This window comes from Convolutriloba macropyga, unplaced genomic scaffold (genome assembly GCF_964194025.1).
Source record: "Convolutriloba macropyga unplaced genomic scaffold, txConMacr16.3 SCAFFOLD_2647, whole genome shotgun sequence".
Classification (NCBI taxonomy): Eukaryota; Metazoa; Xenacoelomorpha; order Acoela; family Convolutidae; genus Convolutriloba; species Convolutriloba macropyga.
In genome coordinates, this window is record NW_027451511.1 from 3,127 (window position 1) to 26,453 (window position 23,327).

Sequence of the window (23,327 nt, forward strand, 5' to 3'; positions counted from 1 at the left end):
TTAAGTAAAACCCGCACACAGAAATTTTGATCAATACTAAAACATGTAAATTATACTTATTGACAGTTTCAAATTGATCAAACAGTGTAATAAACCCACATCTTCGAAAACCAGTAGTTACAACAGCACAGTAGGCCAGTAGTTAAAAAACACAGCTCAGATCTTAAATGACTTGTCAGACTTGTGAGATTTCTTTTTATTAATTGCGAGCAATTGTTTTTCTTTTCAGCTAGCAAGAATAAATGTGTTGGTGATGGTGATACAAAACCTTTTGATGATGGTGTGCAGCCATACGAGACGACGGGTTAGCATTGCTTAACCAATTAAAATAATTGATAAATGCTTCCATAAATTTGAAATTGAAGTATTTGCCGTTGAAACAGTGGTATCCTCGATCTCATCGGAATATAAAATACGAACTAGTGACAATCAGTTATGTCTAATCAGAGGTTAAGGTGTCACCGTGAAGAATTGCGTGTGATCTTCATTGACCAAGCGGTAAAAAATCTCTTCATAACTCTCACCAAAACTGAACCAGGTTTTCACGAATTGTAGCGATTTATTATTTTTCACAGAAACATTGAAATTCATGCTATGATTGGTGTAAACGTATCATCTTAATCGTCTAGGGGCGCAGAAAAACGCACTGAAAACGTCGCTCTTTGCACCAAATCATAACTAATTACACATTACTGCTGTTTATTGAAAAGCTTTTTTGAAAAACTTGAATTCATTTGAACAAATGGTCAAGAAGTGTTTGAATAATTGTCCACTTGAAACAGCTTTCAAAAATGTACAACCGGGTTGTGTGTAAAAACTCAAAACATATTACATTAATGGAATTCTATCAAAGACTAATCGTTTTTCTACGCATCTAGGGTCAAAAGATGCGGGATCTTAGCCGTGAAAATTGATTTTTGTCAACCCACTTGAGTTCTTTTCTTGCATTATTTTCTGTTCTGCTCATCACCTGACTATCAAAGTAAGTTGAATTAAAAAAGAGATTGCGGATCATATTGCTAGATTGTATTAGAGATTGTATTCAAATACTCGCGGACTCGGGTCGAAGTGTCAAAGGCATTTAACGCAAAATTATGTAAGATAAGCGGGGAGTGCGGAAAAGTTTGTCAGCTAAGCGGCGAATACGTTGCAATTAAAAAATTAGGTCGGAAATGCGGTGAAAACAATTTCGCCTGGTACTGGTGAATTTAGCGGTGAAATTACATAAAGTCATCGCATTAAAAAAAAGTGTCCAAATTGCGCGAGATAAGCGTTGAATGTGGTGAAATTGCATAAATTCACCGCTTAGGATAAACTGTCAAAAATATGTGAGATAAGCAGTGAATGCGATGAAATTAAACCGCTCGTCTCTCGCGAGTCTCTCGTGTTCTCTCACTCTGTCACATTCGTTTTTAGAGGGCTTTTAATTTTATGAGGGATAACTGATACGAGACAGTGGGATGGCGGGTTGGGTGATGGTGAGTATGATAGAAATTGTTAGATTTTACCCCCCCCCCCCTCATAAGTTTTTCTTTTTCATCGAAAGTTTCGTACATAATTAGAATAAATCACCGTTAGAGTGAGCGGTTAACTTACAAAAGATTGCCACATTTCACCACTAAAAATTGTAATTTCACCGCTAATAATCGCAAACCTCAAAGAAATTTTACGCGCATGTTTTACAAAAGGTTTGTTATTTGTTTCTAAGGGTTTATTCCAAATTTCACAAACTGGTTTATTGCCTAAAAATTTTTTAGCAGTTTTTCAACGAATAGATCGTTTCTAAACCCGGACCCGAGTGTCAGAGACTTTCATTACTGAATAAGTATATTCCAATAGTATATCGGCGATTCAGTACTGAATCAGAGTGACCTAAGGGTACCTTGCTAGCCAAGTATGTTCAGTATAAATCCAAAAAGTATTCTTTTTCTGAAATTAGGATGAACATGATGATTTGAATTTTTCATAATGTTCATAGCGCTTTCAGAAAAAACTGAAATTTTCGAATGAAACTTAAAAAATTAGTTTGAGCATGAAGATGCTATTTTTAACCATAAGCTCATTCCGTTCGTTAATTCTACTTAGAATTGATATAATTCCGTAATCCAAGGGGGGGGGGTGGCGGGGTCGGGTCATTTGGGTCGGGGCCGTTTGACCCCCCGGTCGTTTCACCCCCCCCCCCCCCCGGTGTTTCTGACGTTTTTATCAACTGTTTTGCCGTTTCCTCGGCTGCTTTGACCCCCCCCCCCCCCCCGGTCATTTGACCCCTCCCCCCGGTCAACTCAACGAAATAAAAGTTAGCAAATTGCTTAAAGTAGCAACCTGTGTTTGGCCCATTCTTGTATTACCAGTTACTTACCAGTTATAAACCAGTTAACAGTAGTAGTCAATTGCTAATACTAATGCAGGGCAAAAGTAAGATGATTGCATGATTCCATTATCTATTCTTTCTTAAGTCTCATTTTTTTATTCAAACTCTAATTCAATTAATTATAGTATTTGTAATTTGGATCAATTAAATCTTTCTTTCTTTAGTTTTTCGCCTAGTGATCACTGACGATCACACCTCAATTTGATAGTCATAGTATAAGATCATAGAATTTACAGATTCTGAGGTTCATAAATTTCAGCAGAATCCAAGAATTTTACTCTGAATTTTATCATGAAATGTCTAATAAGTGTCATGATCAGAGCTCTGCGCATATTAAAATTCATAATAAATTTTTTTATGATTCAGTTCTGAAATTTAATGACGCTCGGGTCCGGGAAGTGATAACTTGAACATATGTATGAATGAAATAACCTTTTATTCGGACCTAATGTCACGACACGTGGGTCTCAAATTGTTCTCTACTCACAATGTTGCCTATTGTTCAATAAAAACGTCACTTATTTCTCAAAACAGAATTGTGAATTGTATTATTAATTCAAAAGTCGTCGAATGATTGTTTTGATATAAGTATGACAAATACGCTTTCGAGAAAGGCAACAAATACCACTATCAGAGTATAAATGATATCATACAGCCTTTTCACGAACTCATTTTAATGCACTCGCACGTTTTAATGTACTCAACTTCCAATTTGACAGGTTTTTGCATATTATCTAGGATTTCACTGTGATAATCCCCGGGTCGAGAAAAAAATCGGAAAAATAAGTAAGATAAGCGGTGAAAGGTTGTTTTTTTTCGTATAAAATTCTGCGGTGAAATGCGGTGAATGCGGTGAATTTATTTAAGTTCACTACTAGAGTAAGCGGCGAACCTTCAAAATTTCTCATCATTTCACCACTAAAATAAGTAATTTCACCGCTAAACTATATACTTTAGTGGTGAATTGTGGTGAATTTTTGTAGCGGTGAACTTACTCTAGCGGTGAACTTACACAATTTCAATGCATTCAATGTAAAATTATGTACGAAATTTATTTAGACGTAAACTTTCAAATTTGTTTTATGTCAAATGATTTTCAGGAGATGTCACAGCTGTCCCAACAACGTTTTCATATTATGGACATGTCAAGTGGGCCATAACAGGCGTTCCTCACAGATCAGTCAAGTTTTAATCAAAAGCAAAAAAATATTTATACAGAAACAAGGTGGCTCGTTAATGTGCGTTCGCACATGATATTCCGACCTGCCCTCATCTACATTTTTGACTTAATTGTCAACCAAATAAAGAGATAACAAAAGCAAATGTTTGAGTTTAAAACAATCGTTGCACCACCTAACTAATAATTGAATTACATAATGCCATACCAACGAGAACTGCCATTAAACAGACTACGAGACAAAAAAAACAAACAACAAATTTAGCAAAAAAAAAAATTTCACAGCCAAAACTGAACATCTAAATTAAATCGAAATTAAAAGCACCTAGTAACAACGTCAAAAAAGGGTCAGATAAACATTTAACTTCACAAATTTACTTTTTCCTTACTATACAGCTGATGGAAAAATTTTTAACGAGGTTGTTATACTCAATTGCGATGGATGGATTCAATTGAGTCGCGAATGTTCGATTACAAATCGAGGTGGGCAATTGCGCCGCAATTGGCGAGCTAATTACTTATATCTGAGTTGTTAATATCTAGAATGGTCAATCGCGGTGCGATTGGCACTTGTCGAACTTGCTGAGTCAAATCGAGAAGCTTTTTGCAAGATTTAAATTAAACTGAATTCTAGAGTTGCAAATGGGAAACTGAAAGTTTAGGTGATTACAAATTAAGAAAAAGATTTGTTCAACTTAATCACGAACAAGGAAGCAACAAATGAATTTCCTGCATAGACAGTATGAACAGACTTTACTAAAACTGGGAGGAAGTAACTTAACTTAAATCAGAACAGCACTTGCCTTGCAAATGGAACTAAATAATGTAACTTGCACTAAATACGGATGTGGATATGTGAAGGGTATCCATTGCCGTATGACATTTCCCCCTCTTTGAGAGAAAATGAAAATTACTAATTAAAATCAGAAAATTACTAATTATTCACCGGTTACTAAATAATAAAATATTAAATAATAAGTAAAATATGAGAGTTTATGAAGTTTGATGATATTTATTCTGTATCAGAATTTTCTTCATTTTTTGCTTGGAGTACGGTCATCTCCCTGGGCAAATTTTTGGGGTCCTCTGTTCATTCCGAAGAACTTCTTGTAGAAGTTTCTCCAATGTCCTGTCGCTCATTTTCAGAAAAACCTTCGGTGTTCCTGACTTTTTCAACAATAGTTTGAGATGTCTTCTTTTTCAACATTCGCTTACTTTTTCTTACCGAAGAGGTGTCCGAGTCAGAGGTATCACTAATTGTGAGCTGTCTTTTACTTGACTTTCTCACAATAGGTGTTGGTGGTTTTGATGAAGTCATTTGAGCCGCAGATGGGCCAGGTGCATCAGAGTTGATCGATTATGATGCGCATGGGGAAATTGGACTGAGTTGCAGAACTTGCGTTAAATCAGGCCGATTAACAAAAGCTTCGTCTTGTTTTGGGTTTCTCTTCGGGATTCTCATTTTTAGAGATCTGGCTACATTACTCGCGGAGGAAATACACGATCTGCTTGATGATACTACACTAACATCGTCAGACTGCTTTCTATTTCGCTTTATTTTCTTAACTCCTGTATTTTTTCTTATCAGATCCCGCTTATGTTTATAAATTTTCTGTTCAATGGTCTTCTCGTTTATCTTTTTCGGCCGTCTTTCAATATATTGTGTTAGATTAGTGTCCCGTTCCGCACGCGTACCGAATTTTGCAATGTCAGAATTTCTGACTCTCAGCTCCTGTCTGTTCGGTTCCTTAATCACCCTTGTTGTAGGACTTACTTTGCAAACTGTGCTCCCAGGTGCCAATATCTCGTATAAACTATTCAGGTTTTTTTTTTGTCTTTGGTTCTCGTGGAGTTTTCGAGCCAGTTTTACTTGGATGCTGCGTTCTGAGCAAGGAATTGATCTAGAAATTCCCTCCGAATTAATCAGTCGTTGTTCCCCGTCTTTCCGTTTCTCTTGCTCAGCTCTTGCTGTAGAACTCGCGGCACAAATAACGCGTTCAAATTCTGTGTCCGAACAGAGAGCCGTATCTGCGCATTGTTCCTCTGACAGATATGAGCGACCCGGAATTGTATCTTCGTCTAAATAATATTTAATTATGGCATTATAATTAAGATTTTTACTATTAGAATTAGTAGTGATATTTGATATAGGTGTGTTACATTTCCTACCAAAGTGTGCCTCAAATGGTGTGGTGTTTATTGTTTTTTGTTTTGATATTCTTAGTCGTTGTACTATTGCTTTAAGTGAATTTTCTAAGTCAAATTTTTTATTTAATTGAGATTTCATGCAAGATAATTGACGTTTAATTGTTTAAATAATACCTTCTACTAACCCAATTGCTCTGTGATCATTTGCTGGTGCATAGATGGGTGTAATTATTTTCTGTACAGAATGTTTCAAACTTTTTTCCTGTAAAACATCTAGCTTGATCTAATCTAATAGTTCTAGGTACTCCGTGTTGATATATATATATATATATTTATATAAAAATTTGAGTACATTTGTGCTTGAAGCATTATTTACTATTTCTGCTGTGGGGTTTTTTCAATATCTATCTTTACTTGTAATTAAATATTGTTCTATGCCTTTTTCGTTCAAAATTGGACCGCCAAAGTCTATTTGTATTTCGTCATTTGGTTCACTACGTTTTGGTAGAGGCGCCCATTTGCGGTGCGAAATCACTGATTTAAGGTTCTTACCAATCTCCTTGCAGCCTTTGCACTCACTGGCTTTTGCCAGTATATCTCTATGCATGTATGGCCACCAAATGTTCTGCGCAAGGGACAACATGGCAAAACTCCCGGGATGTGTTGAGTGGATGTCCTCCAATACCGCGTCTTTAATTGCCTTTGGTATGGCTATCCGGTCATCCAAATACACACAGCCACGTTTGGCACTCAATTCCCGCCAATATGAAAACAGATAGGGACTTATCTCCTGTAGTCTGTCTGGATCATTCCGAAGGACACAATCCCTCACCTCCTTGAGGATTGCATCTTTGCCTGTCAAGATGGCCAGGAACTTCTTGATGAAGACCTTGTTCAGAGTCTCAGTGAACAACATATCATGTGTCTCCTCAATCATGCTACGAGTGGGCGTTTCTGTGTTTGAGGTAGTGTTGGTTCCGGGCGTAGATGGGGTAGTATCCGAAAATGTTACCCTTGCTTTGGTTGGTGTTGATTTGGAGCGGGTAGCTTTGGCTTTAGACATTTTACTAATAGAGTTGACTGAATTATCCAAGATGGAAAATTTATTTTGTGTGTTTACTGTGAAGTTATTTGTAGGTTGAATTTGGGCAAAAAGCGAGTGATTCTTGTGCAAGTGGTATTTATACTTTGGAATTTTTGTTTTCGCGCTAAATTTAGTGTTATTAGGTGGATTATTTGACTTAATACCATTAATGGGCTTTATTAGGGATAATTGTTCAGAGTGTTCACATTCTTTACTGTCTGATACTTGCACTTCTTTTGCAGCAAATTTGGTAATGGAATGTGAATTATTAACTTTACAATTATTTGGTGCAAATTGGAATTATGTAACTTTAAGTGGCATTTGTGATGCAAATGGATGTTTAAAATACGGATTAGATTTAGAGTTAGTAAGTTTTAATTGCGTTGCGAATGGTGTTTTCGGTAATAAAGGGAGTGATTTCGATGCAAATGCTTTATTGCGAATGTGTGAATTAGTACTTTGTAATGTAGGCAGTTGCGGCTCGAATGGCCGTTTTAACTTGTGTGAATGCCAATTTGACTTAATTATGCTATTAAATTTTTTTAGTTGCATTTTGTTTATTTGTAATCAGGTATTTCATAGAATCACGGATTTTTGAGATTGTTGCCAAAACAAAATGCTCGTCATATGTAGATATCTTTTTAGCTCTCGCATATGGATTTCTTGAGATATAGTCGACGAGACCCATTTTTGCACCTGGCATATTTTCTATTGTGAAGTTGTATGGAAGTAGTCTGTCTATCCATCGTGATAATCGGCTGTTATATGACTTGTTTGATCTGTGCTCTTTGAGTATAGACAGTAGAGCTCTATGGTCTGTTACTACTGTAAAATTTTTCCCGTACAAATAGTATTTAAAGTAGTCAATTGACCAAACTATTCCCAATAACTCCAATTCATTAATGTTATAGCGTTCCTCTTTTGAATTGAGGATTCGTGACGCGAATGCTATTGGTTTCCAACCGTCTGTTGTGTTTTGCTCCAATGCGGCTCCCAGTCCGGAACGAGAAGCATCACATTTGAGTCTGACATCAAGTTTTGGGTTATGATGGCTATTTTCTGTGCTATTGGCAATTTTTTCTTTAATCAGATTGAAATGTTTTGTGTGTTCTTCTGTCCAGATAAACTTTATTGATTTTTTGAGAAGTGGTCGAAGTGGGTGGCTTAATTGTGCAACATCTGGTATGAATTTTCCAATATAGTGTACTGACCCTAAGAATGATCTAAGGCGTTTTAGTGTCGTTGGTGGTGGTATTGTTAATATTGCTGCAATTTTACTTTCTAGGGGTGAAATTCCAGTTTGTGTAAACTTATAGCCTAGCCATTCAATTTCAGTTTTTGCAAAATGACATTTCTGGAGATTAATTCTTAGATTATCGTCATCTAGCTTTTTTAAACATTTGAAAACATATGCCAAATGGTCTGATTCAGTGCCGGTGCTAACGATTATGATATCGTCCAAGAAACAATATGTATTTTGTAGACCTATAAGAGTATAGTCCATCGCTTTCTGAAATTCCGCCGGCATATCTGTAAGACCATAAAAACCAGTTTTGAGTCTATATGTACCAGTAGATTCTCCACATATGATGTTAAAATTACAGTGTTTTGCTGTGTCGTGGTGTAATTTTAGTTGGATATTTGCAGACTTTAAATCTAATGTGGTGAAATACGCCTGTTGACCGTTCTGTGTGTTGGTAAGGTATGTGTATTGTATCAATTAGCATATCAATATTGGGCATTTGATATTTATTTTTATGTATGGCTTTATTTAATACTTTGGAATCTAATGCGAGTTTTATGGATTGGTCTTTCTTTACTGTGATAACGATTGGGGAGTTGGAATGTTCGTCAAAGCAACTAGATAGTTTTTCGAAATGACCTTCTGTTTGTAATCTCTCTAATTCCTCCGACACTCTAGGTTGTAAAATTATCGGAACACGTCGACCTTTTTGACGCTTTGCTGTAAACTTTTGATGAAACATTGATTTCAATACATGTGTTTTAGACGAACCAATTCTTGATACTAAATGAGGAAATTGCGTCGCGATTGTCTCTTTTATTTTACATGCAGAGGTATTAATATTATTAACGCATTTACCATTTTCTGGTTGTTGTTGTACCACCGCAAGTCCCAAGGTTGTGAAAAGATCCCTCACGATTATGTTTCTATGCCCATCTTCTACTACAGTCAACATTTCTGCTCTATCTTTCCACTGATTGTAGGTTACTGTGCTTTCCAAATGTCCAGAAAATTTTATGGGTTCATTTGCAAAAGTTTTCAAGTTCCTTCCTTCTTTCGTGTCCATCCACTTTGCAGATTTTGTGTTTTGAAGGATTTGGTCTGCCAAAGTTTCCGTTACGATGCTAACTGCACTTCCAGAGTCAATCATTGCGAGTGCTCGAATTTCTCCCAGTTCTACTTCTACATTTAGGGGTTCCAGTTGATGTACTGAGTCAGACGAAATCGCCGCCACGTAGTCATCCGAATCGCTGTCGTAGATTGAATCATACACCTGTTCATACAGTTGTTGGTAGCTTTTTATGTAGTGTACGGACTCTTCATCATCACTCTTTTCGCGAGACTGGTCAATTTGATTGACGTTCGTTTGTTGAGCTCTCTGTGTTTGTCCCTGTGACTTTTTCTGTTTGCGGCATTTTCTTGCGAAATGGCCAATAATGCCACAATTATTACATTTCTTACCACTTGCGGGGCAAATCTGCTTATGGTTATGACTCCAGCGAAGGCCACAATTCATACAAGTGATTTTGTATTGGTAATTCTGGGGTACATTTGCGTATCGTGTGATATCTCGCTTGTTTTGTTGAGCATTCGCGTTGCGATTACGTATTTGGTTACTGTTGATTGAATTCACAGAGTTTGTGCCTGACATCAGATTCTGGTTTATCTTTTGCTGATTTTGCGCCCCCCTCTCCATTTGTATAGCTATTTCCAATGCTTTGGATGGCTCGACTGTTTCTTTCAACAGTTCCTTTTGAGTCTCATGATCAATCATATTCAATATGAATGCATCGCGAATCAAAGTCGTTTCTTCACTACCGAGGGTACAGTTTTCTGCTAGTTCTATGAATGACACGACCATAGAAACTTTCAACCGACTCTCCTTTTTGCTGCTTACATGAATAGAAAAAAAGCGATCGTAAGTTATGTTACCGACTTTTGTGAAAGAATCCTCCATTGCCTGCCACAATTCTTTGAAAGGTTGTTTTTCTATTTGGAAATGGGAGTGTTTACTCCTGAAAATCCGCCGTCCCTCCCTTCCAATACTCAAATACAACAACGATATCGCTTTTTGTTCGCAAATTCCCCACGGCTTATCTCCACACAAAAATTCAATCTCCTCAACCTTTTTACAACGATCTTGCCAGTTTACCTTCAATTGTTGATTACGGACTTTCCGATCTTTTTCCGTCGTTTGGGTATGATTTTCTACTGTTTCTTCATAAGTTGGTTCTGGCGGGTAAGTTACTGTTGCTGGAAGATCCTTTAGCAGATTGTCTAATTGGATTCCCTCTTTAGCTAGTAGAGCTAGTTTCCACTGTTGTGTCCGATTGTCCCACGTCAGAGGAGGTGTTGGTGTCGGCTTTTCCCAAAATGCCTCTATGTGAAGTGGTGTCTTCTTGGAGTCCGCTGCTGACTGCACCATGTTATACTCAATTGCGATGGATGGATCCAATTGAGTCGCGAATGTTCGATTACAAATCGAGGTGGGCAATTGCGCCCCAATTGGCAAGCTAATTACTTATATCTGAGTTGTTAATATCTAGAATGGTCAATCGCGGTGCGATTGGCACTTGTCGAACTTACTGAGTCAAATTGAGAAGCGTTTTGCAAGATTTAAATTAAACTGAATTCTAGAGTTGCAAATGGGAAACTGAAAGTTTAAGTGATTACAAATTAAGAAAAAGATTTTTTCAACTTAATCACGAACAAGGAAGCAACAAATGAATTTCCTGCATAGACAGTATAAACAGAAATTACTAAAAATGGGAGGAAGTAAATTAACTGAAATCAGAACAGCACTTGCCTTGCAAATGGAACTAAATAATGTAACTTGCACTAAATACGGATATGGATATGCGAAGGGTATCCATTTCCGTATGACAGAGGTTAAACAAGTCGTCAATGAGAACGAACAATGAGGCAAAATTCAAAAACTAATCAACATTTTTTAAACCAAGAAACTTCAAAAGTCTTAAAATCATTAGCCTTTAACTAAAAAATCCTTGAAAAGTTACGATTTAAAATCCAAAAGGGATGGTCTTTGGTTAGACTAAGCCGTAGAAGCGGACTAAAGATGCAAAAAACTCAAAAAATTACAAACGATTAGCAATAATACAAACTATTGCTAACACTAAAATCAATCATTAGCTATTATCTGAATATTATTTATTTTTAATTCAATTGTTATTTTTTCTGATTCAACTGAAGGATTTATACTGAGAGATTAATTAAATTTACTTGGGCCGCATTTGAAACCCATTGGAATCTGTTGTTACGCGATTTTGCTGAAAGAAGAGAACGAGAAAAATAAAAATTGGCTTCTCAAAAAACGTTTATAAAAACGCATATTGTCCAACAAACAGAACATCAGTGACAAATGATATGAGTAGATATGTTTTTTTTGAAATACAGGAAATTGGATGGGATCCCTCAATGAAGAAAAAAGTTACAATTTGAAAAAAAAAACAACAAAACTGAAAAGTTTGAAAGAAAATTTGAAAATGTATATCAAAAACTCAGGGAAAAACAGCAAGTTCAAAAAAATTGAGCGAGAAAAGTGTCGAAGGCACTAATAAAATAATTTCTCAGTTAAATTTTTTGGCAGCCATGGGATTTTTCTTTTTTATGAACAAAACTTCAAAAAATCAACAAATATGAACAACTTCATTAGATTCACGAAAGTTTTGAGAAAACTCGTAGTATCAACGCCATTGAATTCAATAGTTTTCAACGGAAGCCAGTAAATACGCTAAATTACGCCTCGATGGCACGACAAGCTTGTTTGCCATTCCTCAATAAGACCTTACAACAAGTTATTGGCTATAAAACCTACAACAGAGCCAGGTAAAAACCAAAAATTCAGTAAAGTGTCAGAAGAAAGTGTCGAAGCAATTAAAACAAATAGCTCTTCTCTGAAAACTTCATCTATGATCCCTTGAACGTCATCCCTAAACTAATGGGAACTAACAGTAAAAGGTTAGCTTTATAACATTTCGAAAGGATCCAGAAATAAGGAAAAGTACCCAAAAAATAAAAAAAAAATTACGAAACCTTGTGGCATTGAAGTTTTAAAACTAATAGGTAGAAGATGAAACCGCTGACCAGATTAATTTGGGTTGCAGTGGGAAGGAAAAGAATCCTGTTAAAAATTAGACTAACAGTTCACGAAACAAAGTTTAGTAGTGGTAATGTTCAAAAAATATTTTCAAAAAAATTTTTAAAGTCCTAATAGCCATTAAATTCAAAAGCTTTCAACGGAGGCCAATAACTACGCTCAATTATAAACCGATTGGATGAAACGGATGTTTGTCAAGCATAATCAATTAGACATCACACGAAATCTTATGACAATGAAAACAACAACACAAAACAGGCAAAAACCAAAAATTCAGTAGAAAAGTGCAAGAAGTTTTGAAACCGATTGAACGAAAAAAAAGTTTAGTATTGGTTATTGTTCAAAAAATATTTTCAAAACTTTTTTTAAAGTTTTAATAGCCATTTAACTCGAAAGCTTTCAATGGAGGCCAATAACTACGCTCAGATATAACCCGATGGGAGGAAATGGATGTTCTTCATGCATAGATAATCAATTAGACATCACACAAAGTCTTATGACAATGAAAATAACAAAAAACAGGCAAAAATCAAAAATTCAGTAGAAAAGTGCAAAAAGTGACGAAGCCGATTGAACAATAAGATTTTCAATGAAACATTTATCTTTAATCTACTGAACGTCTTCTCTAAGCCAATGGGAGCTATCAATATTTGGATAATGTGACAAGAGTTCAAAAGTAAACCAATAATAAAAAAAAATATCCAAAAAATTTAAAAAAAATTGAAATCTTGTTTCATTGAAGTTATATAAACAATAGTTAGCAGATATAACAGCATAACAGATCAATTTAGGCTGCAGTAGGAAGGAAGGAAGGAAGTGGGTCCTGCCAATACTGAGGGTGACTAACAATTCACGAAAAAAGCTTAAGATTTGTCAAAGTTAAAAAAAAATTCGAAAAATTATTTATAAAGAATTAAAAGCCATTAAATTCCATAGCTCTCAACGGAATCCAATAAATACGCTCAAATGTGTCCCGGTGGTAGGACAAAGATGTTTGTTATGCATCGGTAATCAATAAGACATCAAAATAAGTCTTATGACTATGAAAACATCAAAAAGAGGCAAAAACCAAAAATTCAGTAGAAAAGTGCGAGAAGAAATTTTGAAGCCATTTAAACTATGAGTTTTTTTCTGTGAAAATTCTGTCTGTGATCCAATGAGCGTCTTCTCTAGGATTTCAATATTTGGATAATGTGATAAGATTTTAAAAGTAACCAATAATACGCAAATATCCGAAAGTTTTTTTTTAAAAAAATTTAAATCTTGTGTCATTGAAGTCGTATAACCAATAGTTAGAAGATAAGACTGCCAATCAAATTACATTTAGTTGCAGTAAAAAGCAAGGGGAACCTGCCAATGCTGCCACTGACTAACAGTTGACAAAAAAGTTAAAGATTTGTTAATGTTCAAAAAAATTTTAGAAAAATTATCTTTAAAGTCTAAACAGCCATTGAATTCAATAACTTTCAACGGAAATCAAGAAATACGCTGAAAGATGCACCGATGGGAGGAAATTGATGTTTGTCATGCAGATGTAATCAACAAGACATCACAATAAGTCTTATGACTATTAAAACAACAACAAAAACAGACAAAAACTAAAAATTCAAAAGAAAAGAGAGAGAAGAATGTGTCGAAGCTATTTAAACCATAGATTTTTCTATGAAAAGCTTACCCGTGATCCACTGAACGTTTTGTTGCTGCTAATGGGAGAAATCAATGTTTGAATAATGTGATAAGATTTCAAAAGTAACCAATAATACAAAAATATCCAAAAAAAATTTTTAGCATGTTTTTGAAATCTTGTATCATTGAAGTCATATAACCAATAGTTAGAAGATAAAACGACTAATCAGATTAAATTTGGCCGCAGTAGGAAGGAAGCGGGTTCTGTAATCACTGAGAATGACTTACAGTTCACGATAATATGGTTATGGTTCTTAAAATGTTCAAAATAAATTCGAAAAGTTATTTTTTTAAGACTTAACAGCCATAGCTGTCCACTCAGAGCACTAGATATGTTCACTTAATGCTCATTACGGAACGTATTGCAACGTTAATCAATGATTTCATGCCATAAGACTCCAAAAAAATTAGTAAAACTTCAAAAAGTAATTCAAAATATCATTTAAAATTACGAAAACTCCGAGTCGAAGACAAAAAAACATGAGCAATTCCTCGAAAACGATTATTTTTGTTCATTGTGCATAATTTGACTGTAAATGAGGTTTGTATTTAACGGAAACTCGATATGAAAAGTGACTAGTCTCTAGGTGACTTCAAAAATAAAAAAAAATAGAAAAGTTTTCTAAAAAAATGTGCCCTCAAATAGAATTCAAAATTTTTTGAGAGTGAACTTCCTCATGAGACCACAACTAGTCTTTTTATTGCCTTTCGTCTATTAAAAACACAACATTGGTTGATTTTGTGGCGTGAAATTTATTTTTGATATCCTTTTTTTACAGAAAATGACACAATTTGAAGAAAAATTACACTAAAAGTAAATCATGACAAATATCCCGTGTTTACACAAATCTTCAATCCCCGATAACTCCTCGAAAAAAACGAAATCAAAAAAAAGCTTTTTAGTTTTGAATTCCACGCTGGACCAGCTTTTTAATGATACCACTCACATTTCTCTACGATGGATATATCTATCGGCCAAAATTGACTGAACAAAAAAAAAACATTTGATTATATAGGTCCTCCCCCCCCCCACAAGTGGGGTCGGAACAATAACAATTCTGAGGCCATAGTATGAATAAATAAAGGAAAAACGGTCCAATATAAATCATTCGCAGCAATTGTTTTTTGGTGTTTAAGTTAACTGAAACCAACAAACCAAAAAAATCTACTTTCCCTCTGCATTTTCCTGTAAACTATTTCCCTAACTTTCGCTGGCTGAAATTCAACCTATACTATCATAGTTGCTCAACAGCTAAAAAACAGCTGATTATTTTATAAAAAATATACATCATTCTATACTAAAATCTAAAAAAATACAAAAGTTAACAGGTAAGTCTTGAACTTGTCACCCCCTAATGTTTGTTTCTTCTCTACAGTTAAGCCATTTTTGATATAAAAACTGTAGAAAACTGTCAACCTAAATTTTTGAGTAAATTAACTGAATAGAGAACAGACTGAATTGCGTTCACTGACGAAAAACGTCAGGACCGTTCTGATAATAAAATAGTAATTATCGCTTTTTTTTCAGATCCTGTCCATAACTTAATCCAGCCCTAATTACGTTAAACTTCTTTAAAATTGTTTTATTTTTGATAGAAAAAATGAAGAAGAAAACTTAAAGTTGTTAAAGTTTATATGAAAACGATTTGCCATAAAATCACGGAGCGACATACAGGGGAAAACGGCGCAACATGGTCTTATGATTTTCCCAGCGTAGAAAGTGAGCTGGAAACAGAACTGTACGACAGCTTTTTGAAAATTCTTTGCTGCCGAAAATTTAGGTGGAACTACTTTTCGTAATATTGAACTTGAAGTTACAGCAAAAGAATCATAACTTTTTACCAGTCATGGTTGAAAACAAACACAAAAAATTGATGAAAAAGCGCATGCAAAATTTCTTTAATAAAACACATGCACAAGCAATCAATTATTTCTTTCTGAACCGAAGAACAAAGCTGTTGGACAATGAAAATTAGCCGAAAGTTAGCTAAAAGCAATAAATCACAGAACATTGACAAAATTTAGTCAATTGAGTAACATTTTGCCGCAATCCGAAGGTCAATTCAAAAAATACGAACACAATAAGACGCAAAATGAACTTTTTCAACGAGCAACTTTAATTGAAAGTGTTCTAAAATCACTACGCACAAAGTGTAATCCAAACATGAAAAAGGAAACCAAAAAGACCTAATTTCTGATTCAATATGCAGCAGAATCTCGTATTAAAATTTTGAAATAAAAACTCAATATAGCGAATTTATCTAAATGATAACTCCCCAGAAATCTGGTTTTCCAATATTCATCTAAATAATTTTACGAAATTTCCAGAAACCATACATTTATTAGCATAATTGTCAACATTTTCCAACAAAAGCCCTATACACAAATTTAACAATAAGGTCATCGTTGATAGAATTTGTGAACTAATTCACAAACTTTGATATAAATTTATTATATAAAAAAAGATTCGCAGAATGGATGTCAGTTTGAAAATTTTGCAAATTCTCAAACTAATTTGCATCACAATATAACTAGCAGTTCATTTGCAACTTAATTGAATTTGGATGTGCATATTGAAGACTGCAACAATAAAGCTTTAAAAAACATCCTCAATCTAAAGCTTTCATACTTTGAAAAAGCATCAAAACAACGCAAGATATGAATGTACACATACTTGGTCATCAACAAATTGATTTCTTGGAACAAACACGTTGGGACAAACATGTTGATTTCTTGGAACAAACATGTTCTTGGAAAAACAAATTGAAAAAGATCAAAAGCAAAAGTATCATTATCCATAAAGTATCGTTCTACGCTGAAATATTTACACTTTTGTAAAACGACGTACGTTTTTCGTTATTCTTACAAAAACGTAAGTTTTGCGGCGTGGTGACAATTGTTGATCCTCTGTTTGAACGCGCCTTGAAAAATACGATCATACCTTTGGAATCCAAATATTTCTTCAGCAATTACGTAGTCAGAAAACAATCATCATCTGCTTATCAGGCAAAAAGCCACCAAATGATCTAATACGACCAAATGATCAAAATATAGAAGAAAAGTCACCAGCATGTCTTTGCTAACCGCTATTGAGCTGAAATTTTAATGAAAAATTTGCTTTTATGACAATATTAGTGGCTAGTCTCCTTTACAGAGTTGATGTGTCCCCCATCCCTTATTGCGCATTCCATCCAAACGAGGAAAAGTGTATCTGCATCATTAAGACCATTAGTAACTGCGACCCGGATCAATAGTTTTTCAATAATTCAAACTTGACTGTCTGTTCATTCAACGAGGTATCCATCACAAGGGTAAAACTTTTCGCTCATTTTCTAGGAAAACCATAATGTAAAATTTGAAAACTGATATTGACAACCTAGGAATAATTAATTCAAATAGCACCGAGTGAAAAATAATCAAAAAGATCGGTCTACAACAGTTGCTGCTCTCATCAGACATTTACTCTTGAGCAGAGGGATTTAAAACGTTGCAAAGTCAACAAAAGTTTTGGAGGAGGAGTTTAACCAATGGGTCAAGATAGGCATGTGGATTTGTAAAAGGAAAGGTTCTTAAAAGTATAACCCTTTCAAATGCTAACAATAAACACCAGGATATAATTGTAGCATCAATTTTTCCGTTGTAGCATCAGTTTTTACGTTTTCAAATAATAAAAACGGTTTATGATATCTGCAATGGCAATGTTACAAGAACTTGCAACAATTTTGAGACAATTTCAACAACTGTATATATGTTCTATCCGTTGCAATTCTTTGTTGAAATTGATTTTACTTGATTAAGTATACTTCGCTTTTGCTGAAGACATCAAACATTATGAAGCGCAGGCAGCAATTCCAGTAAACGGATCGTTTTTGGGGAGCACGAAAATCTGAGAAGCAGCAGTTTTGAGGAAAAGTGTATCTGCATCATTAAGACCATTTGTAACTGCGACCCGGATCAATAGTTTTTCAATAATTCAAACTTGACTGTCTGTGCATTCAACGAGGTATCCATCACAAGGGTAAAACTTTTCGCTCATTTTCTAGGAAAACCATAATGTAAAATTTGAAAACTGATATTGACAACCTAGGAATAATTAATTCAAATAGCACCGAGTGAAAAATAATCAAAACGATCGGTCTACAACAGTTGCTGCTCTCATCAGACATTTACTCTTGAGCAGAGGGATTTAAAACGTTGTAATGTCAACAAAAGTTTTGGAGGAGGAGTTTAACCAATGGGTCAAGATAAGTACGTGGATTTGTAGAAGGAAAGGTTCTTAAAAGTATACCCCTTTCAAATGCTAACAATAAACACCAGGATATAATTGTAGCATCAATTTTTCCGTTGTAGCATCAGTTTTTACGTTTTCAAATAATAAAAACGGTTTATGATATCTGCAATGGCAATGTTACAAGAACTTGCAACAATTTTGAGACAATTTCAACAACTGTATATATGTTCTATCCGTTGCAATTCTTTGTTGAAATTGATTTTACTTGATTAAGTATACTTCGCTTTTGCTGAAGACATCAAACATTATGAAGCGCATGCAGCAATTCCAGTAAACGGATCGTTTTTGGGGAGCACGAAAATCTGAGAAGCAGCAGTTTCGGGAACACAGAAATTCTCAGAAAGGCTGCCTTGAGTCGACTAAGACCAAACAAAAAGTTTGGACAATTGTCTGGCTCGAGTCAAATCAGAGCTTGATTTCTTCTGAGACGAACTAACCAGAGATCACTTTGGCTTGATGGGAATTTTCCTTTGTCTTAGACCTCACACTGGCTTTGAAGTGATCTCTTCAGTTAAAAAACGTTAACTGAACGCGGCAGTTGTAGGCGTTCCGGCAGTTGAAAGCCATGCAGCTAACCCGGGTCGAGGTTTTGTCGGAAAAAAACCTAAAAACTGCAGTGAATAGTGAATAGCGGTGAATAGTGAATAGCGGTGAAAAGTGTTCTTCACTGCAAAGCGCTAGAATCTTTTAGCAAGTAATGCGACACATTTTTGTAAGATTTGAGGTTTTTTAGCGGTAAATTTTCGTAAGTATTGCGGTTTGCAGCGTTGAAATCTTAATTTTCACAGCTTAGTCCGGAAATCTTACAAAGAAGAGTCTGGCGCGTACGGTTTGGATCATCTCACCTCATTAGTGACAACTAACATCACTGTCGCTTACTGCTTTGATTTTTCTTTTGGATTTAAATCAGATTCAATAAATGTTATAAAAAACGTATGCATTGATGTTTTGTAAGACTCGCAGATTTTAGTGTTGATTTTTTTTTTATTTTCTCGGCTTAAGCAGTGAAAAACATAATTCACTGCTACTAACGGGAAGCGTAGAAAATGAAATTTTCGGCGCTAAAAATAGCAAATCTCAAGAAAATTTGCCGAAATAAAATATTTCAATTTTTCTGCAATAATTACTGTGAATTGACGCAAGACATGCGGTTTGTAGGGGAAATTTTTTTCCACGGCTTCCACCTGTGAACATATAACTTGTTTTCTTGAAAAAACTACTCCACAATATATAACTTGTTCTCTAGAAAAAAACTACACAACAAACAAATTCTTGTTGTTCTAAACGTCCCATAATTAAGGGATCACTGACTTTAAGTTTGAATTTATTTTCACATTTTCGTTTTTTATCAATGTCCTTTTCGTGAACTATATACGTTCTTTTACACAATATAATTGATCTAAATCTCTTTACAATTTAAAAGCCTTCCATTTCTCTTCTGGTTGATACAAAAACATTCATTAAAATTGTCAATTAAGAGTAGCGAACTTAAATTAAAAATAGACAATTTTTCCTGAAAAAATCTCTGATCCTTGCTACCTTTATTGCATATAAGTACTTGTTTCGGTGATTTTTGCTGTAAAAAAGGTCGAAATTTCTCTAATGTTATCAACCAAATCACATCATGTCTTATATAGTTTCAACTAAACTTTGAATCGGTAGAAAATTGTGCTACCATAGTGGTGAAACTTTGTACGGTTTGCGGTTTTTAGCGATGAATTTCCTTTCTTACTGCTCTCAACGCAATTGCCGTTTTTTTACATCGTTTGCATTAATTTCGGCGGTGAAGAAAATTGGTACTTATTGAAGTAATTGTCTGCAAGTTTTGCTATTCTTAGCGGTGAATCATTTTTTTCACCACATTGACAACTTTCAACGCTTAAAATCTCGATCTGGAATGTACTCTGAACAAAATCTATCTCAAAATATACATTGCTATTCCCAGGTTGAGGTCCCAGACGGAACCAAGTATGCCCAGACCAAAGATGAACAAACGAGGGGGGTGTCGTGCGTTCAAAATTTCATAGTCTGGAAACATCAAAAAACGCACGAAAGTCTGAACATGAACGCACGAAAGTCAGTCGAACACACGAATGTCTGGACATGAACGCACGAAAGTCTGAATATGAACGCACGAAAGTCTGGTGAACGCACGAAAGTCTGGACAAGAACGCACGAAAGTCTGAACTTGAACGGACGAAAGTCTGAACATGAACGCACGAGAGTCTGATCATGAACGCACTCAAATTCGTGCGTTCATGTCCAGACTAAAAAACTAACCTTTTATGCTTGTAGATGCCCATTGAAGATGAAGACGCCAGAAGGTTCCATGAGTCCACAAATCCACATATAAAGTCTTTTTTACGTGAGGCACATGAACATACTACGTGAGGGACGGTCTGGACATACTTGCTTCCGTCTGGCACCTCAGCCTGGGTTCAATCTAACTGCTTGGCCCCGGGTGATCACCACGAAACTGAATCGTTTTTCTTACATTTCAGACGGTGCGGTGGTGCATTGATTGGAAGTATGCTTCACGTAGTCACTGCAGCTCACTGTGTTCACTTCGTAAATTTAGGAAAGTGGGAAGTATTGGGGGAGGGTGAACTATCGATTGTTTTTGGTAAGTTTTAAATACACTAATTTTTTGTAACATATTTCAGAAGCAAATAGCAAATTGTTTGAACTACTATATAGTTCATAAAAAGCCAACAGAAGTGCTCCAATACAACCACCACGCTGCCTACTTTATTTTTTGGTGTGAAAAAGTGATTATTGCATTCCCGGTCCAAACTTTCACCCCTAATCCATCCCTAATTTACAGGTATTAGATTGTAATGCGTGTTCCACTACTGTTTATCGGGGACAAGCGTCTAAGAGTGTAACTAAAAAAAATTACACAGTACTTGCACTCCTTTCTGCACTCTTTTTACACTCTTTGCAATGAAGGTAACATGTTCAACAGTGGGAAGATGAGGGATCAAGCCTCATAACCTCCTTCTACTTTTGTTTTTTATTAAATTACACTCTTGTCATTGCACTATTCCACAATTAATTCAGCGGAAAAATAGGGGTGTTTTATTACACTCTTAACAGTCTTCTCTCCGTTAATTTTTTGGGAAAAACCTTTGAGCGAAATCAAAGTCTCCTGGCAAAATACCTAAACAATTGTTCACAAAAATTCATAATTGCATAACTTTCGAGCTCTGAAACCGTAATAGATGTGATGAAAAAATGCTCAAAAATTTTTTTTTTAAAAAACGTACTTAAGAAACGAGAGAAGCTTTTTTTTGAAGTAGATGGCAATGTGTAAAAAGGTGCAGTGGTTTTTCGCAAGAAATTGACTCTTCATTCAAAGTACGTTGTGATATTGTCGGAAAAATCACTTAAAGCGCTAAACAATTTTCACTTAAAGCGCAATAATTTTCGGCCATTTTATGGGCAATGTAGACAGTTTAATATTAAAATCTCGAACATTTATGCGCAAAATTTCGAGAGGATATCTTAAGACAGTTGCATAAATTTTTTGGCAGTCTTGTTTTCAAGTGCCTCTAACGGTGACGATGTTATTTTGGGTGACTAATGTGGATACAGTAAATATGGACTAAAAAAAAGCAAAAAAATTGGAAAAAGTTCGTTGAAAATATTTCTCAAAAATGATCATCATCCAAGATCTTTTTGTCTATAATTCATTGAGCCAATCTGCGTGTGTTGTTCCTGTTGAAATTTTTAACTTGTTTACAATTTTTTCGATAATTAAAACTCCGTTTAATGTTTTCTTATTCTAATAGCCAAACAATTTTCTGTATTCGATTGATTGCTGGTCGAAAATTTTTTAGATAGCCCATTTGAAAAGTTCTTCGCTGCGTAAAAATAAACAAGTGTTTGAGAAGTTCACATTTATAGAGTTCATTAAGAGTTTATGTTTTTCTTTCAGCTCCTAGGATGAAAAAAATCTCCATTTGTGGAATATCAACTTAATTGAGCGTTTTGTTCCTTCTTCAATATTTCGATAACCTTTTTAGAAGTTTGCCTATAGATTGAAAATAAAACTTTTTAAATGTTTGATCAACTGACCATAGAACTTCTCTTAGCCTGTTAAAATGGCACTGAACATGAGAAGGCGTGTTTCAATGATGAAAAAAAAACTTGCTGTCGAAAACTTTATTGATTATCAGCTTTTTTAAGTTTTTATATTTTTCCCAGATTCAATCATTTGTCTTTCAAAAGTGAATTCAATTTTAAAGCAAAAAATGGTGATCGTTTTATAGCAGGTTTCTGGTTTGCATTGTGTTCAGAGGTAACCTATTCTCCTCTAATAATCATTCCTTTTTTTCAGTACTAATTCTTTGTTTTTGAACATATCATTCTTCTTGTTTCAGATAAACTAGATGTGTCATCAGTATAGAGAATCAGGCCTTTGACCTTATGCCTAAGATTTATGTCGTTAAAATATCTAACAAGTAGAATTGGTTCAAGAATAGACACCTGAGGCACACTTGGTTCTACTACTTGCGAAGATGACCGTTTATTTCGATTTAAACGTGTTGCTTTCAGTTTTTCAGATACTATTCAATTAATTTTTACGTTTCGTTGCAAATATTATAAAGATAACAATTTTGCAACACTACGTTTTTTGAATGACATTGTCAAAAGCTTTCCTTAAGCCAGGGAATGAGCAGTAAGGAGCATTGGTTCTGTTGATCCGAATATGAGTTCGGTCAACACGTGTCGCGTTCGTTTTTCCAACCAAAGTAGCAATGGCGTCTAGCGTGCTCTCTTTGTTCCGAAAAATGAATTGATTGTACCTCAGAATCTGAAAAAGCCAAGGGCCTTTAGATTGTTGATAATAGCGGGATGGCATATAGTTAGAGAGTTACTGCTTTTCTTCCTGATTTTGCTGCGGTACCATTTTGTTAACCTTAGGGAATCAAGAAAATGACCGTTAATAAATCAGCTGTCAAAGAAGTCCTCCAAATATGTTGCAACAGTAGCTAACAGTTTTCTCAGGTCTTCTGCAAAATCTGTAGAGTTTTTTCGCAATTTTAAGGAAGCACAAAATTTACATCATCTGGGCTAGCTTGATTTTAGTATTTTTGCCAGTCAACGTACTATATAATTAATAAAAGTTTCCCTCACGTTTTTTTAAAAGCTTCGGTGTGCATTTTGTTTTAATAAATAGTCCATCTCTTTTTACTAACTATTTTTTT

At 35.0% G+C, this 23,327-nt stretch overlaps 1 protein-coding gene across 1 annotated transcript; it reads left to right on the top strand.

Moving 5' to 3' along the window:
* Positions 1-229: 229 nt before the first annotated feature.
* On the top strand, positions 230-22,525 carry LOC142356758 (uncharacterized; the record flags this gene model as incomplete). Its single annotated transcript, XM_075408555.1, has 5 exons — positions 230-304; positions 3,472-3,547; positions 17,120-17,137; positions 20,619-20,740; positions 22,500-22,525. Coding segments are annotated over 5 exons (317 nt in total), but the record flags the coding sequence as incomplete, so codon positions are not given.
* Between the last annotated feature and the right edge of the window lie 802 nt (positions 22,526-23,327).